The sequence below is a fragment of the Erythrolamprus reginae genome, chromosome 1, assembly GCF_031021105.1.
Source record: "Erythrolamprus reginae isolate rEryReg1 chromosome 1, rEryReg1.hap1, whole genome shotgun sequence".
In the NCBI taxonomy this organism is placed as follows: domain Eukaryota; kingdom Metazoa; phylum Chordata; class Lepidosauria; order Squamata; family Dipsadidae; genus Erythrolamprus; species Erythrolamprus reginae.
In genome coordinates, this window is record NC_091950.1 from 140,601,237 (window position 1) to 140,619,221 (window position 17,985).

At 39.2% G+C, this 17,985-nt stretch overlaps 1 protein-coding gene across 1 annotated transcript; it reads right to left on the reverse strand.

Annotated features, from left to right (window-relative positions):
- Positions 1 to 9,550: 9,550 nt before the first annotated feature.
- LOC139158640 (olfactory receptor 9G4-like) lies at positions 9,551 to 10,492 on the reverse strand. Its single transcript, XM_070735966.1, has one exon. The coding sequence runs from the start codon at positions 10,490 to 10,492 to the stop codon at positions 9,551 to 9,553; it is 942 nt and encodes a 313-aa protein (XP_070592067.1).
- Positions 10,493 to 17,985: the final 7,493 nt, after the last annotated feature.

Here is a 17,985-nt window from a genome sequence, read left to right on the forward strand (position 1 = left end):
AAAACCCACTTTTGTCGTCAGGCATGGAGGAATTGAGATATCTCCCCTGGGCCTATATAATTTATGTATGGTATGTTTGTAGGTATGTCTGCTTAAAAATGGGGTTTTCTTAACTACTTTAAATTTTAAATTGTAAATTATTAGATTTGTTATGAATTGTTTTATTATGTTGTGAGCCGCCCCGAGTCTACGGAAAGGGGCGGCATACAAATCTAACAAACAAACAAACAAACAAACAAACAAACAAACAAATAAATAATATAAAATCTGAGGAGTGTAGACAGAGGTATTCCAAATATCCAGGAAGGCAAGGCTGCCCACAAATAAGTACATGGGTGTGTGCAAGTGGGAATCTAGGTAGATCAGGGCTATAAGGTCCACATTCAGTCAGTGTTAGGATATAGATCAGGGGTGTCAAACTTGTGTTGTCACGGTGTCTTTTTAAAAAAACTTTGAATTGATTTTAAAATATAAAACACACACCCAACATACAACAAGTGCTCAGTGATTTGTGCCCACCACCAGACAACATTCGCACCCCTCCACCAAAATGAGGGCATATTTTATATATACCATTTTCACTCAAGAGCAATATATCTATTTACATATTATAAAGTGATTCCAATTTATTCCTTGTAGCTTGGTCTCAAATTCTACTAACCATATGCAGTGTCCCCTCTATTTTTTTTTTTGTGGCGGGCGGAAAAGTATAGTGTCTGAGCGGCAGTCCCTTCGGGACTGGGCGGCACAGAAATAATAAATAAATAAATAAACAAACAAACAAACAAACAAAAAACCCACCCTGTATTGCCTCAGAGAATTTCAAAATAAAATACTGTACTGTGTGTCTATAACAGTGAGCTCATAATAGGACAACTCTATCAATATCAAAATGCCACTTAAATAGTTGAGCTAGTTTCAAACTAGATTTTGATTTTCTTTCTCTCTTCCTTACTCCCATTCTTTTTCTTTCTCTTTTCCTTCCTCTCTTTTTTCTATCTGTTTCTCTCTCTTCCTCTCTCTCTCCTTCCCTCTCACTCTTTCCCTCTCGGCTTCTGGGCAGGTTTGGAAAACTCTGAGTTGATTATGATTTTTAAGTGAGCGATTGCTCACTGCTCAGCTTAGAGGGAACTATGACCATATGTCCTCTTACTTTGTCCCATTGTCCCATCAGTTCTCGCAAATTAGTTTCATTAGCCGAATTCATCCTCTTGTCCGTAATCTCAAATTGAATATGATCCACCATGTACCGGTACCAATTTTTTATTGGTGTTGTCATGGTGTCGTCATGTGATATATACTTCCCCCGACCCTTTGCTAAACTGGGTGGGACCTGCACATGGCGCATCCAGGCCACGAGTCTGATACCCCTGATGTAGATGATCAAGAACACCACAAACAAGATTAGGTGTAGAAATGGGTTGGTTGTAACTCCACCCAAGGCAAAATCAGGAACCAATTTCTGATTGTCTCCCACTTCCATAATTTTCATAAACATTACATGTTTAGAAAGGAAAGAAATAAGAATGTTACCGTTAAGAACGTAATAACCTAAGAAGAGCCATGCTGAATCGGGCCAAAGCCCATCGAGTCCAGCATCTCTGTCACATAGTGGCCTACCAATTGTCCATGGGGATCTTGAGCAGAAAGAGAAGGCAAAACCCTCCCTTTCCCTTGACTCAATGGTACAAATGGTACTCAAAGGAATCCTGCCTGCCTCAACCAACATAGAGGCGGCACATGGGCACCCATTTCAATAACCACCCAAACATAGCAAGTTTGGGCCTGCTCTGATTTTGAAAGATGTCTTAGAAATGCTGTGTCATATTTGATATGCAGTTGCTAGTTTTGCCCCCAAATGATTTTTCTTCTGGTTTTATTTATTCGATTTCTATGCCTCCCAATCCCTAAGGACTCAGGTTTCTGAGCATTCTGTGAATTTTTCTTGGATATATATTTTACATGAAAATAGGAACATTAGTTCTTCCTTGTATTAAATGCTCTGGAGTCTATTTGTTTTGAAAACCCTTTCGAAAACAGATTTCAGCATATAAAAATCAATCAATCAATGAAACAAACAAATATTTTTGTTGATCAAATGGCATACAAGTTTAATAAATGATAATTTTATCAACTAAGAGAAACCTACCCCAGTGATTCATTATTACCCTTATTTCTTGTCAGTGCTATGATCCCACATCCAATGTTTTGAAGAAAACAAATTTTTGCCATCAAATGCCTTGGTGGCAAAGTGATTAAAGTGCAGTACTGCAGGCTACTTGTGTTGACTGCCAGATACGGCAATTTGGCAGTTCAAATCCCAAATGAAGACCCAAATTGTTGGGGGCAATATGCTGAGTGTAAAAGAGAGGGCTGTAAAGTGGTACCGTATATACTCGAGTATAAGTCGAGTTTTTTAGCCCAAAAAATGGGCTGAAAAACCCGACCTCGACTTATACTCGGGTGACTGACAGGTCACCACAAGAGGGCGCAAGCGGTTTAGGGAAAGACAGCTGTCTTTCAGCTTGAAAGAAGCGGCAACTGCCCGGTTAAGAAGGGAGAATCCACCCCCTAGCCAAACGGCTTTTTTTCTGTTTAGCGCAGCGTTTGAGCGCTAAACAGCAAAAAAGCTGTTTGGCTAGGGGGTGGATTCTCCCTTCTAAACCGGGCAGTTGCCGCTTCTTTCTGTTTAGCGCAGCGTTCGAGCGCTAAACAACAAAAAAGCCGTTTGGCTAGGGGGTGGATTCTCCCTTCTTAACCGGGCAGTTGCCGCTTTTTTGCTGTTTAGCGCTCGAACGCTGCGCTAAACAGAAAGAAGCGGCAACTGCCCGGTTAAGAAGGGAGAATCCACCCCCTAGCCAAACGGCTTTTTTGCTGTTTAGCGCAGCGTTCGAGCGCTAAACAGGAAAAAAGCCATTTGGCTAGGGGGTGGATTCTTGCTTCTTAACCGGGAGCAGTTGCCCCCTCTCCCAAAGCGATGTTCCAAAGCGGTCTCCGGGAAGTGACTGAGGGAAAGGCAGTCGTCTGCTTTTCCTTCAGCTCGAAAGAGGAGGCAAATGCCCCGCCTTCCCCCAGCCTGTTAACTTGAAGCGCTCGGTTAACCGGCTGGGGGAAGGCAGGGCAGTTGCTGCTTCTTTAGAGCTGAAGGAAAGGCAGATGACTGCCTTTCCCTCGATCGCTTCCCGGAGACTGCTTTGGAACATTGCTTTGGTTGCGCCTGCCTCTCGTACAGCGGAGAGAGGCGGCAAATGGCCAGCCGTTCCCCCAGCCACTTAGCTGAGTGCTTCGGGAAGGTGCCGCCTGTCTTCGCTGTAGGAGAGGCAGGAACATCCGAAGCGCGTGGGGAAGTGGCTGTGGGAGGCAACGATGTTCCTAAGCCAGTGAGGTGGGGGTGGGTGGCGAGAAGATAGAAGCAAGAATCCACCCCCCCCCACTTTACCAACGTTTTCCCCCTCTCCCCGCAAGCAAAAGAGCCAGCCAACCACTCCAATGTCGTGCTAGAGGGAAAAAAAGCCGGTGTGTGTGTGGGGGGTGGGGTGGATTCTTGCTTCTGTCTTCTCAATACCCCCCCACCCCACCTCTCGGGAAGAGAGCGACAGGAAAGGACGCGGTTTTCTTCTGCCGGGTCGAGGACAAAGCGGGTGTTGAGGGCGGCGGGCGAACAATTTGTCAGTGGCGAGAGAAACATTTCAGTGGGGAGAAAACCCCAAGCTGAGAGTGCCTTTTAAAATCACTCTCCTCTCAGCCTCGGCAAGCTGCCGAGAAGTGGGATTTTCGGAGTGGGGAGGCAAAAACGCTCAGAATGTCACCACCGAGGCATTTCTCCAAGGGGCGGGGATCCCTAAACTTTCCTTTAACCCCAGCGGACACAAAGATGGGAATGCGTGGTCCTCGCCAGCCACTCATCTGCGGGGGCTGCCCCGCGCCAAGGCAGAATTAAATTCAACAACCAAAATATTATATTTTTAAAAAACATACTTTTTTGACAGTTTGTTTGCCTTTTAAGACATCTGTCTGCTTGTGCCTAATGTCAACAATATAAAGTTTTGCCAGGTGAAAAATCTTTTGCCAGATTAGCTATGGATCCCACTGAAGAAATTTTAAAGAATACTCAAAATGATTCTTCATTTGCTTTGTAACCTTAAATAAAAAAACAATACAGTATTGACTCTGTAATTTACCCGGGGAGGGGGGAGGAGGGGGGCACAGACAGACAGGAAAGGAAGACAGACAGACAGACAGAGACCTATGACCACAATTGAGCTCAAAATTTGTTGTTAAGCAAAAGCATTGTTAAGTGAGAATCACCACATTTTACTCAATCCATGACATTTTCTAGCTCTAACAGTGATGTGCAAGCTAGGGAAGTACCGATACATCTGAAGACATGTGTAATGTTCTGGTTATGGTTAACTGTGTGGCAGAAAGTGGACTCTGGGTTTGTTTTTCCTATTACAGTAAGTGAGGTTGAATGTACCATATACAGTGATCCCCCGATCATTGCGAGGGTTCCGTTCCAGGACCCCTAGCAATGATCGGGTTTTCGCGAAGTAGCGCTGCGGAAGTAAAAACACCATCTTCGCATGCGCAGATGGTGTTTTTACTTCCGCCGCAGCAGCGAGGAGCCGAAGATTGGGGTTTCCCCGCCGCCCACGCAAACTCCTCGCTGCTGCCGCGCCCGCCGCTTGTCCGCCGCCTGCCTGCCCGCGCGCCCGCCCTTCGCCCGGCCACCCGCCATTCGCTCGCTGCTCGCCTGGCCACCCAGGTTCGTTTGGCTTCGGGACATGCCGGCGGCGACGTTTTAAAACAGCCGCGCGGCTTCCCAACTGAGTCCCGAAGTCAAAGGCGAACTTCCGCGTTTGGCTTCGGGACTCAGTTGGGAAGCCGCGCAGCTGTTTTAAAACGTTGCCGCCGGCATGTCCCGAAGCCAAACGAACCCGGGTGGCCGGGTGAGCAGCGAGCGAACGGCGGGTGGCCGGGCGAAGGGCGGGCGAGCGGCGAACGGCGGGCGAGCAGCGAGCGAACGGCGGGTGGCCGGGCGAAGGGCGGGTGAGCGGCGAACGGCGGGCGAGCCGGGCGCTGGGGGGGCTTCTCGCCCTCCCGCCAGCAAGAGGAGACCCAGGGAAGCCGCCCAGCAGCTGATCTGCCCGGCGCCATCTACGCATGCGTGCCCATAGAAAAAAGGGCGCGCATGCGCAGATGGTGTTTGTACTTCCGGGTTTAAAAATCGCCATATAGCCGTTTCGCAATGATCGGGATCGCAATACCCGGGGGATCACTGTATAATTTTACAAGAGCTCTCTCTCTTTCTCTCTCTGTATATACACATACAGTTTATATAGTAGATAATGTACAGTATATTTTTGTGTGCCTGTGTGTAATATTTATTTACACATATGGCATATATACATAGAATTAAGTATATTTTGGATGTTCAGTAATAGTAAATATAGAGGGAAATTGTATCTCTTTGAGGCAAGGAGAGGTCAAGTACCCTAACCCTAACCCAAACCAGCAGGAGCAGGGGATTGAGGTAAGTACCTAGGTACTTGCATTTTTTTTGCCTATACCTGCCTTGGGGGGATATATACCTGTTTACCCTATTTTAAACTTACAGAGCTAGTTTACTGGCTTTCTTTGAAATAAATATTCTAAAACATTTAATCTACTGATGCCTGAATTGATGTAATTTTATTGGTTTCCATTTTTATAAGTTACCAGTAGCCGCTGCAATTTCCACCCTCGACTTATACAGGGGTTTATAAATTTTCCCAGTTTTTGTGGCAAAAGTAGGCGCCTCGACTTATAGTCGGAGCGACTTATACTCGAGTATATACGGTATATATTTACTTATTTAATTTGACTTCTATACCGCCCAATCCTGAAGGACTCAGTGCTAAGTCTAAGTGCTATTGCTATTGCTAAATAGCAAAACCTCTAATAAAATATCACACTTGCTTTATAGGGATGAACTGAATCTTTATGGAAAATGGAAAACCCAGTCATTGGCAAACATTATTAAGAATTTTTAGTATAAATATAGCAATGGTGTTTGGTCTAAAGAAGTATGTTATAGTATATCACCCTGCAACCTTTTGGGCACAAGGGATTGGTTCTGTAGATGGGAGGGGGTATGGTTTTGTGTGCTGTCTGCTTCCTGAAGATGGTGCTTTGCTTGTTTGTGTGGCCCTGTTTCTGGTATGCCATGGACTGCTCCAGGTCCATGGACCAGGGGTTGGGGACCTCTGCTATAGTAGCAATAAACATTTAATTAAACATTTCAAAAAAGGACAGTGAAAAGTTCCCTGTCCCTTTCTCAGAGCTACACTTGATCATTGTCTTGTGTGTGTGTGTGTTTGTGTAATCAGAAGTCAGAAAGGTGAAACACTACTGAACACCTTCTCCTCTTTCTTAGGTTATCTTTTGACCTTTAAGTTTGTTCTAGGAAATCAATGTGATAGATGTGGAGGTCCCTCTTCACTTTATCCCAGCAACAAGCAGTCCTAACAGTAGGTTAAATAGAGATTGACTAGATTCAAGCCACCAAGGGAGTTGCATAATATTAACTTTTCCCTGTCCCTTCCATATCTTTAATAATTGCATCACTGTGCCCCATGTGTCAATATTTCCAGGAATAAAAATGAAAGGTGCCCATCAAAATGAGGGGAGAAAATCAATGATTTCTTTTAAGCTGGGATTGATAATCTATTTCTACATTCTACATTCCCCCAAAAGGTTCAAACAATAAAAAAGGTCCTCTGATTGCTCGTTGGCTGTAAAGTAGTTTAAAAATAATTCCTGCAATGTAAATTTCAGGGGCTTAAAAAAGCAGAATGCCCTTTATCATGGCAAGAAACATATACCACACTAATTCATAAAGAAGGATCAGACCCTGATCAAATACGCAATTATAGACCAATATCATTATTAAATACTGACTACAAGATATACATGTCAATAATAGCAGGAAGGATTAAAAAAAATCTTAAACAAAATTATACACTCAGACCAAAAAGGGTTTCTCCCCTTTAAAAAAGTAAGACATAACACCTGAATAACATTAAAATATTGGAGTATTACGAGAACCACAGTGACAAAGAATTAGCCATGATTTTTTTAGATGCAGAAAAGGCTTTCGACAATCTAAATTGGAATTTTTTAAAGTAGGTGACAGAAACTATGAAATTTGGAAATAACTTTGGAAATATGATTAACACTATTTACTCTAAACAAAAAGCTAGGACACAAATAAATGGAGACCTGACAGGATCATTTGAAATAGGCAAAGGAGTGAGACAAGGCTGCCTGCTCTCTCTCTTGATATTCATACTGTCAGTAGAATTACTATTGAATCAAATTAGGAGGAACAATTATATACGAGGGACTAGAGCAAAAAAACAAATATATAAAACGCAAGCATTTGCAGACGATTTAGTTTTTTTCCTAGAAGAGCCAACCAATTTGGCCATTTATTTATTGAAGGAAATAGAGGAATATGGAAGGGCAGCTGGCCTAAAAATTAATAAAAATAAGGCTAAAATTTATTTATTTATTTATTGGATTTGTATGTCGCCCCTCTCCGGAGATACTAACAAAGAACTGTAAGCAGGAAAAGATTAAAGAAATAGCAGAAAAAACAGGTCTGCAAACAGAAAAAAAGATTGAATACATAGGAATTCGGATAACAGCCAGATATTCATAATGAAATAATTGAACTATGATAACCTTTTGGATAAAACAAAGGAAGATTTAGAAAAATGGACAAAATTAAATTTATCACTAATTGGAAGAATCAATCTCATAAAGTCAAATATATTACCAAGGTGGTTATATCTCTTCCAGACAGCCCAAGTCAAATTAAATAAGAAATTTTTTACAAATTTAAATTTAAATAAAATACTGCCTAAATGTATATGAAACAGGAAAAAAGTGAGAATTAGGTTCAAAGCATTATAAGATTCCAGAATGAGAGGAGGATTTGGACCCCCTAATTTCGAGCTTTACTGTCAAACCACAATGTTACTGTGTACAAAAGAATGGATCGACTTAAACATGTACCATCAGAGGATATATTAGTTAAGAAAATATTGGATTGCGCAAAATGGAGTAAACTTACCTTAGAGTTACAGAATAAACAGAACAAAGAATACTATACGGTACCTTGTGGAGTAAATTCTATAATTGGATTGAGAGGGGGGGGGAGAAAAGAAAGAAAATAGAACATCTGTGAATTTAAAGGAAGATATGGAAACCAAAGAATAGGAATTGTAAATGTAATTATGTACTTTACATGTGATGTTTTTGTCATATTTTATTTTGATGTCTTGCTGTTTTTGTCTTTTGTTTTTTTAAAAAAATCCAATAAAAATATTAATATTATTAATAACAACAACAACAACAGCAACAGCAACAGCAACAGCAACAACAACATTTATTTATGATGCCCTTTTAGCAAAGGGCATAACAACAAGCCATATACAATTGATAAAGACAGACAATAACACTTCTTAGACAATATATACACTTAGCAAAATCATAGCTAATAAAAACTGTTAACTTACTAAAACATTCCCAACCACTCCAATGTCTTCCCCTCTTACTGATCCCCAAACAAGGAGGTTTCAGTCTGGTGAATCAAAAAGGAATGTTTATAATGCTTTACGAAAATGGTGTAAATTCTCCTCTACATGGGGCTAGATCTCGAAAGGCCCCGCAGTTTTGATGTTGATATATATGTCTGTGGAACATACAACAGACCCTTCCCTGCTGAACGTAGGTCCCTCGATGGTGTATACCAAAAAATACCATAGAGAGACTTAAAGGAACAAGTTCAAAAGTCCAAATTTTGAGGAGATTTGTATAAATGAGAGTTAAAGAAAGTGAAAAAGAAAAGAATAAGAATGAAAAGAAAACATATATAATTTACAAGTGGATTTAAAATATGGAGTTTCTTATTAAAGAAGAAAAAAGAAGGGGGAGAAGAGAAGTGTTGGGAAGCAACATTGCCATCTATTGGTTAAAAGAAATATTGCAACAGACTGAGGAAAATAAGGAAGGAAGGAAGGAAGGGAGGGAGGGAGGGAGGGAGGGAGGGAGGGAGGGAGGAAGGAAGGAAGGAAGGAAGGAAGGAAGGAAGGAAGGAAGGATCTTAGACTTAGACATGGGGTGTAAAACTGATGGCCCAGAGGCTGGTTGTGTCACATGCGAGTCACACCTATGCCAACTCCGTTAAGGGAAAAAACAATGATGGCAATGTGATGGGGTGAGTTTGACATCCATGACTTAAACTTAGAATAGCTTTATTGTCACTTTGAATGTACACTAATTGGCATACATTAAAATGAAATTTCATTGCATACAGCTCTCAAATGGTCACCACTTCCAATATACACTACATAAACATGACAAAACAAACAAACATATACAAAAACTATGCATATACCCAAATATATTATATGACATGAGAAGGAAGGAAGGACAGAAGGAAAGGAGGAAGGGAGGGCTTAAATTTTCTGCCATCCAGTCTGGAGAAATACAGTATTGATAACATTTATTTGTGTGCCAGAAATCTCCTCCAGACTTTCTTGAAGGCTGCCTTCACATCTTTGTTGCGTAAGCTATAAATTAATGGGTTGACCAGAGGGTTGATTACCGTATAAAACAATGCATTTGCCTTGTCTGAATTTGGGGTGTGTTGAGAGGGGGGTCTACAATACATGATTAGAATGGAACCATAGAAGAGAGTGACTGACACCAAGTGAGCGGAGCAAGTGAAGAAGGCTTTGCGTCTCCCTGCAGCCGAGCGGATACGCACTATGGCTGCCCCAATACCAATATAGGAACCCAGGATCACAACTGTGGTTGCTAACATGTTACTACCAATAAGAGCAGAAAGAATGATTTCATAGACTTGTGTGTCATTGCAGGCCATCTTCACAAGTGGCACCACATCACAAAAATAGTGGTTGATGACATTTTCCCCACAAAAACGCAGTCGAAAGGTGTTACCAGCATGTGCAATGGCATTGGCAAAACCAGCTATATAGGAACCGACCACCAGTTGGACGCAGAGTTTCTTGGGCATGGCAACGGCATAAAGGAGTGGGTTGCAGATGGCCACAAAGCGGTCATAGGCCATGAAGGCCAGTAAGAAGCATTCACTGAAGCTTAATCCAGCAGAGAAGAAGAACTGGGCAGTGCAGCCAGCAAGGGACATGTGATTTTCCATCGTCACACAGTCAGACAAGATCCGAGGAGTGTAGACTGAGGAGTACCAGATATCCAGGAAGGAGAGACTGCCCACAAAGAAATACATGGGTGTGTGCAAGCGGAAGTCCAAGTAGATCAGAGCCATGAGACCCAGATTTCCAATCAGTGTTAATGCGTAGGATGCCAAGAACAACACAAAGAAGATTATGCGTAGAAATGGATCTGTTGTAAATCCAACCAAGACAAAATCAGTTACCAATGTCTGATTGCTTTTCACTTCCATTGTTTTCATAAGCACAACCTGTTTACAGAGGAAAGAGGACTAAGAATTTGGCAAATGTCACTCAAGGAATACAGAATTCATTCAAATTTTTGAGGGATGTGTTGAACTCCCAAAGGCTTTGGTACAATTTTGTCAATGTTGCCCCAAACTGATTTTACTTCTGCTTTTTAACAGTTTATATCCACTTACAGGATGTGGGTGAGAATCATACACAGTCTGAGAGGTTTTCCAACTCTTTCTGAATGTAGATCTCAGCATACTTCAGTATTTGAGTGATGTTATTGTCTGTCTGACCTTTAGGTGGCTTAGGGCTAAGTAGAATTTTGAGGAAGACCAATCTTTCGAATTAGAGCTATATCTTAGGACAGATAACGTGTAGCCACTTTTACATATTTGCCAAGATAACTAGATAGACTTGCTCATATAAACATGAGGAGTCAACCTGGACTTGAAAGAAACATTGGTTTCTATTGCTCATAACAAGACTCTGCAGAGAGGGGCGGCATACAAATCTAATAAATAATAATAATAATAATAATAATAATAATAGTAATAATAATAGTAATAATAATAATAAAATCATAGGTAAGCAGGAAATAAGGATATATTATGTTTGCAACTACAAAAAACTACATTTTTAAAAAGAGAGTGGCTTAAATTATAAAATCACTTTTAATACTATGTAACCCAGATCTTTTAAATAATCTATTTGCTATGGGCACATGTAGGAAAAAAGAAAGAAAAGGACAAGAGATTAAAAAGATGCAAAATCTACCATCCCAAATTAAAATTAACAAAAGCATCCTGATCTTATTGAGTTGAGATGACAAAGTCTTTTGATCACTTGGCAGAAGAAACAGCAAAGCCTAGAAATATTCTCACTGCAATGTAGATCAGGTGAGGGGTGGGCTTCATAGTTAGGAGAGCAGGAATAACACTGTTTAAAGTTTGGACCCCAGACAGAATTGTATTATAACGGGGGAAGAGTACATATAGTAGAGCTACATACTTTTAACATGAATTACAAGTGAAGAAAGGTCCTACAAAATACCCGAGAATCTGAAGTTTTTGCACATGGAATTTTGAGCCTGTGGATTTTACATGCATTTTCAGTCTGTAAAAATAAAAGAAGGGAAAATGAGGTATAGTTTTTGATATCAAGTCCTCATAGAGGGGCCTAGAATAATTCAAATCTAGTCAAAATATTTAAAATGTTTCAAAAATAATTCAATGCTACCCACTCAGTCAAATGACCATAATCATAATTGTCAAAGAATTGCTGCATCCATGGTGTAACTTTTTAAACAGATAATACCTTTTTTTTAAAAAAATCTGCATCTTGCTAAATTTACTTGTATGGCTCATCATGCTAACTGGGAATTACTTTCTATAATTTATCTGCTGTTAATGGCTTTTCAATCTGGGAAGAACTGGTCTTTCCCCATAGCAAAGATGCTATGAAGAAACATATGAATTGTTTTACATTCAACATAATTGGCTGGAGAGCAATTCCTCCAAAGCAGAATTATTTCAAAATTGAAGAGGGAGAAAGCTTAGACTGGCTGGAGCTGTAAATCTGAAACATATACCAGAAAGTCCAAATAGGGAAAGAAAGAATGAATGAATTTCAAGAACACAGAGTGATATTAGGGGTCATGATTAATACTTGCACTGTGTTAATGGCTGCTTCTCTATTGTGCTATTGAAATACAGATTGTCCTCAACTTACGACAACAACTGAACCCAAAATTTATGTTGCTATGTGAGAAATGTGTTAAGTAGGGTTTTTTTACAATGTTTCTAGCCACATTTCTTAAGCGAATCACTGCAGTTGTAAAGTTAATAACACGGTTGTTAAATGAATCTGGTTTCCCCATTGACTTTGCTGGTCAGAAGGTTGAAAATGGTGTTTCTGTAACCCTAGAACTGTCATAAATTGAGTCAGGTGCCAAGCACCCGAATGCAAATCTTATGACCATGGGGATGTGCAACGGTCATAAGTGAGAAAAATGGGCATAAGTCACTTTTTTCAGTGCCATTGAAACTTCAAATGATCCCTGTGAACTGTTGGAAGTTGAGGACTACCTGTGCACTGCTTTATTCTGTGACATCTACAGTGTCCAGCCTTTTACAGCTTCCTTGCTTAATGAATTCAGATTCCCTATTCAAAATATTCTGATCTCTAAATTACCTCATAGGATGCAACTCTTTATTGACCTTTAAATCCTCCTTCAGAAAATTGGACCACTCAAACATTTCTTGTATCTTTTCTATAGATCCTCTGTGAGGAAAACAGATGGGTAAGAAGTTTGATAGAGATAAATAGATGGGTGGATAGGCAGACAGACAGACAGATAAATCTTTTTCTCTGCCTAGCTTTCCACAGCACTGATAACTCAATTTCACTATTGTACAATGCTCTGTGTCTTCAAATTTCATAAAACTAAGTTTCTACCAACTTAGATTCAGTTGTTCTCTCGGAGGTACATTTTCTTTGACCAAATTTCATCAGAATAACCAGGCACACACGCAGGAGAAATTAAAAAAATTTTCCCCAAGTTTTGGAAAAAGAAAAAAGCAGAAAGATTTTGTCGCTTTTTAATGGGAATCCCAAGTTCGCTGCCTGAAGTTGGTCGCTCCAATTTGACAAAGTAAAGGTAGGGCTCTCCTTAAAAGCTGTCCTTAAAATAGCATCACTTAAGTACAAGCAACGAACAAAGGAGTGTAGGGGCAGTGTTATGTTACCTGCGTGCACCTGCATTTTTATGTATCTGAAAGAACATAAGCACTTGTCTTCCTGGTGTCAGTGAGTGATCTCATTTTCAGCCAGTTGGGCAGCAGAAAATAGCTGCCTCTTTCCTCACATTTTTCAGCCAAGATTCTTCCTGAAACTCATCTCAACAGGGCTGCATGTTCTGCTTAGATCCAGATTAGTGTTCTGTTTCCTCAAAGGAGTAAGCAGTTCTCTTTCCACTTCACAGAAGTCAGCAATTTAGGCAATTAAACGTTCTAAAGGTGTGATGTGAAAAGCTTTCTCTGTCTTTTCTCAGAACTGTACCCAGATTTTGTTTTTCAAATTTCAAATCCTGTTTTTAGGTATGTGTCAGAGGCAGATTTGACTCCTACTTTTTGTTAGAGAAAGTGTGGATAAATTGAAGGGTCACCATGCATGGACCTACTTCTGGAGTGAATAAGAAGTCAGAAAAGTAATTTGCCTTGGAACACCTGGAAATTAGTTAAGTTCCAGCTGGAAAAATTAACATCTTGATGGGAATCTCCCTAAAATAAACCTGGAGATGCCAAACTTACCCGAATGAAGTGGAGTACACCTTCCCACTAAGTCTGTTTGGACAAGCTAAAAGATCACCATACCTGGGAGCCATGTGTTTTCCTAAATAGGATGAGCACAATATTCCTTCAAATTAAGTAGCCTCAGTTCCCTGTGGAAGTACTTAGATGGTGTCTTTCCTCTGATGATTTGAAGGTGGAACATTAAATATCATGCCAAAAGTTTTTTTCTTAATTGTCCCAAAGGGAATTTCATCTAAGAAAAGAGGGAGGGAGAACCATTCCCTACCTCAGATCTTCAAGTAAACAAACATCTTCTACATTGTAAGCTCAGTCATTTTATGTATTTATTTAGTATTCTACTTTATATCGCTTGTCTCAGGGTCCTTTCTGGAAGAAACAGTGGTGTTTACACTTGATAATTATCTGCCTTTTTATTATTATAATAAAAACTATTTATTTAATGGGCAATCTTTGGCTGGGAAGGGAGGGAAGCTGAAGGAATATACCATTTGTTGCTTTTAAATTATCCCATATGAAACCAGCAAAGGCTGTCCAGCCAGATTGCTGGGGCATGATAGGACTTGGTTTGGGTGCAATGTGATTAAAGCTGTATACTCTTTAAAATAATCCTGAGTAGAGGAACATTTCCACTCCAGCTCCCCCCACCCAGTAATTTTAAATAGTGAGTAGTGTTTGGCAGACAATTAAGCACACTTTAATCCATAAATGTACCTCCTCCTCAGCATTCACACTTTTTTTTAAAAAAAAATGACACCAGTGATTTCATTGAAAATTATACTTCAAAGTTTCAAATAACACCCCAGAGGTTAATTTGTTATCATTTCCTCTCAGAAATAATTTCATAACTTTAACACAAAAATAACATCTATATTTAATCTTAATCACACGTACCAATTTCATAATCCTTTCTTTTTCTTTCAATCCATAGATTATCAGATTATCATTTTTTCTGTAAATTCAACAACAACAAAATTTGTTCTTTCCATATCTTATAGATAAACAAATCATTAAAGTCCCGTAATTTAGTCCAGATTGAACATTTAACATATTATGGGCTACCAGTACTAGAAAGTTCATAATGTATTGCCTTCCACTTCTGTCATTTTTATTAGCATAACCTGTTTAGAAAGAAAAGCGAAGTAATGATTCTGCAGTTCTCAGCTCAGGAATAGAGAATTCATTGCAATTTTCGAAAGATTGGTTGAACTCCCAAGACCTTTGGTATACTTCCTCTCAGAAATAATTTCATAAATTTAACAGAAAAATAACATCTATATTTAATCTTAATCACACGTACCAATTTCATAATCCTTTCTTTTTCTTTCAATCCATAGATTATCAGATTATCATTTTTTCTGTAAATTCAACAACAACAAAATTTGTTCTTTCCATATCTTATAGATAAACAAATCATTAAAGTCCCGTAATTTAGTCCAGATTGAACATTTAACATATTACGGGCTACCAGTACTAGAAAGTTCATAATGTATTGCCTTCCACTTCTGTCATTTTTATTAGCATAACCTGTTTAGAAAGAAAAGCGAAGTAATGATTCTGCAGTTCTCAGCTCAGGAATAGAGAATTCATTGCAATTTTCGAAAGATTGGTAGAACTCCCAAGACCTTTGGTATACTTCCTCTCAGAAATAATTTCATAAATTTAACAGAAAAATAACATCTATATTTAATCTTAATCACACGTACCAATTTCATAATCCTTTCTTTTTCTTTCAATCCATAGATTATCAGATTATCATTTTTCCTGTAAATTCAACAACAAAAAAATTTTTCTTTCCATATCTTATAGATAAACAAATCATTAAAGTCCCGTAATTTAGTCCAGATTGAACATTTAACATATTACGGGCTACCAGTACTAGAAAGTTCATAATGTATTGCCTTCCACTTCTGTCATTTTTATTAGCATAACCTGTTTAGAAAGAAAAGTGAAGTAATGATTCTGCAATTCTCAGCTCAGGAATAAAGAATTCATTGCAATTTTCGAAAGATTGGTAGAACTCCCAAGACCTTTGGTATACTTCCTCTCAGAAATAATTTCATAAATTTAACAGAAAAATAACATCTATATTTAATCTTAATCACACGTACCAATTTCATAATCCTTTCTTTTTCTTTCAATCCATAGATTATCAGATTATCATTTTTTCTGTAAATTCAACAACAACAAAATTTGTTCTTTCCATATCTTATAGATAAACAAATCATTAAAGTCCCGTAATTTAGTCCAGATTGAACATTTAACATATTACGGGCTACCAGTACTAGAAAGTTCATAATGAATTGCCTTCCACTTCTGTCATTTTTATTAGCATAACCTGTTTAGAAAGAAAAGTGAAGTAATGATTCTGCAATTCTCAGCTCAGGAATAGAGAATTCATTGCAATTTTCGAAAGATTGGTTGAACTCCCAAGACCTTTGGTATACTTCCTCTCAGAAATAATTTCATAAATTTAACACAAAAATAACATCTATATTTAATCTTAATCACACGTACCAATTTCATAATCCTTTCTTTTTCTTTCAATCCATAGATTATCAGATTATCATTTTTTCTGTAAATTCAACAACAACAAAATTTGTTCTTTCCATATCTTATAGATAAACAAATCATTAAAGTCCCGTAATTTAGTCCAGATTGAACATTTAACATATTACGGGCTACTAGTACTAGAAAGTTCATAATGTATTGCCTTCCACTTCTGTCATTTTTATTAGCATAACCTGTTTAGAAAGAAAAGTGAAGTAATGATTCTGCAGTTCTCAGCTCAGGAATAGAGAATTCATTGCAATTTTCGAAAGATTGGTTGAACTCCCAAGACCTTTGGTATAATTTTCTCAATGATGCCCCAAGCTGATGAGTAGAATTTGGAGGAATACATTGAGGAAGACTGGTCTAGGAAGTTGGAGTCAATAGGATAAGTTCTATCTTACAAGTAGTAAGATAGGACAAATTCTATCTTACTACTTATAAGTATTTTCCAAGATAATTACATGGACACCTCATTTTATTATGGGGCCCATCAGTAGTGGTATTCAATAGGGGGGGCAGCGTTGGCCCCTGGTGTTTGGACAGGAACTTGCGGACTTGTAGCGCGTTGTGGCAAGGCGAATTGTCATGTAGTGGAGTTGCCAGGTAGTGGAGATATTTTTCTTGTCCTGATGACCCTTTTTCGGAGTCTTTCCAGCACATCCACGTAGTCCTTGAGGAACAAACTCCTTATGGACCACTCCTTTACTGTCAAAAAAGACAATGAGCATTGTTTTCACTTTTGATTTGCTCATTCTTGCCTTTTTGGGCTTGGGGGATTGGTCATCTATTTCTACATTCTACATTCCCCAAAAAGGTTCAAACAACAAAAAAAAGTTCCTCTGATTGCTCCTTGGCTGTAAAGTAGTTTAAAAATAATTCCTGCAATGCAAATTTCAGGGGCTTGGGAAACTCCCATCCTCTTGGCTAGCAGCTGAGGAAGACAACTCTGTTGTTATTAGCTGGGACAGTCACAAACAGACTGATAAAAAGGAGATATTGTAGATTGCCTGGGTGACAAGATCTAAACATTTGTGATGGAGAGGTCTAGAAGTACTGACTCTGGTGAGTGTTTGGATGATTTAAATATTAAAAGAAGAAATTCCATGCTTAAAAAGAAACAAGAGGTTTTAAAATGGAGTGGACATCTATCTAGCAATTGGAAATAATTATAATTATAATTATTATTATTATTATTATTATTATTATTATTATTAATTAAATGTGTATGCCGCCCCTCTCCGCAGACTCGGGGCGACTCACAACAATAATAAACAGTATACAATAAACAAATCTAATATTTAAAAGAAGAAATATCTAAAAGCCCATTATATAAAACCATACAACACAAGCATACCATACATAAAACTATATAAGCCTGGGGAAAATGTCTCAATTCCCCCATACCTGGCGGTATAGGTGGGTCTTATGCAGGTTACAAAAGACAAGGAGGGTGGGGGCAGTTCTGATTCCTGAGGAGAGTTGACTCCAGAGGGCCGGGGCCACCACAGAGAAGGCTCTTCCCCTGGGGCCTGCCAGACGACATTGTTTAGTCGACGGGACCCAGAGAAGGCCAACTCTGTGGGACCTTATCGGCCGCTGGGATTCGTGTGGTCCCAGAGATATTCTGGTCC

Coding starts and splice junctions, on each gene's coding strand:
- LOC139158640 (XM_070735966.1), bottom strand. CDS start 10,492: ATGGAAGTGAAAAGCAATCAGACATTGGTAACTGATTTTGTCTTGGTT.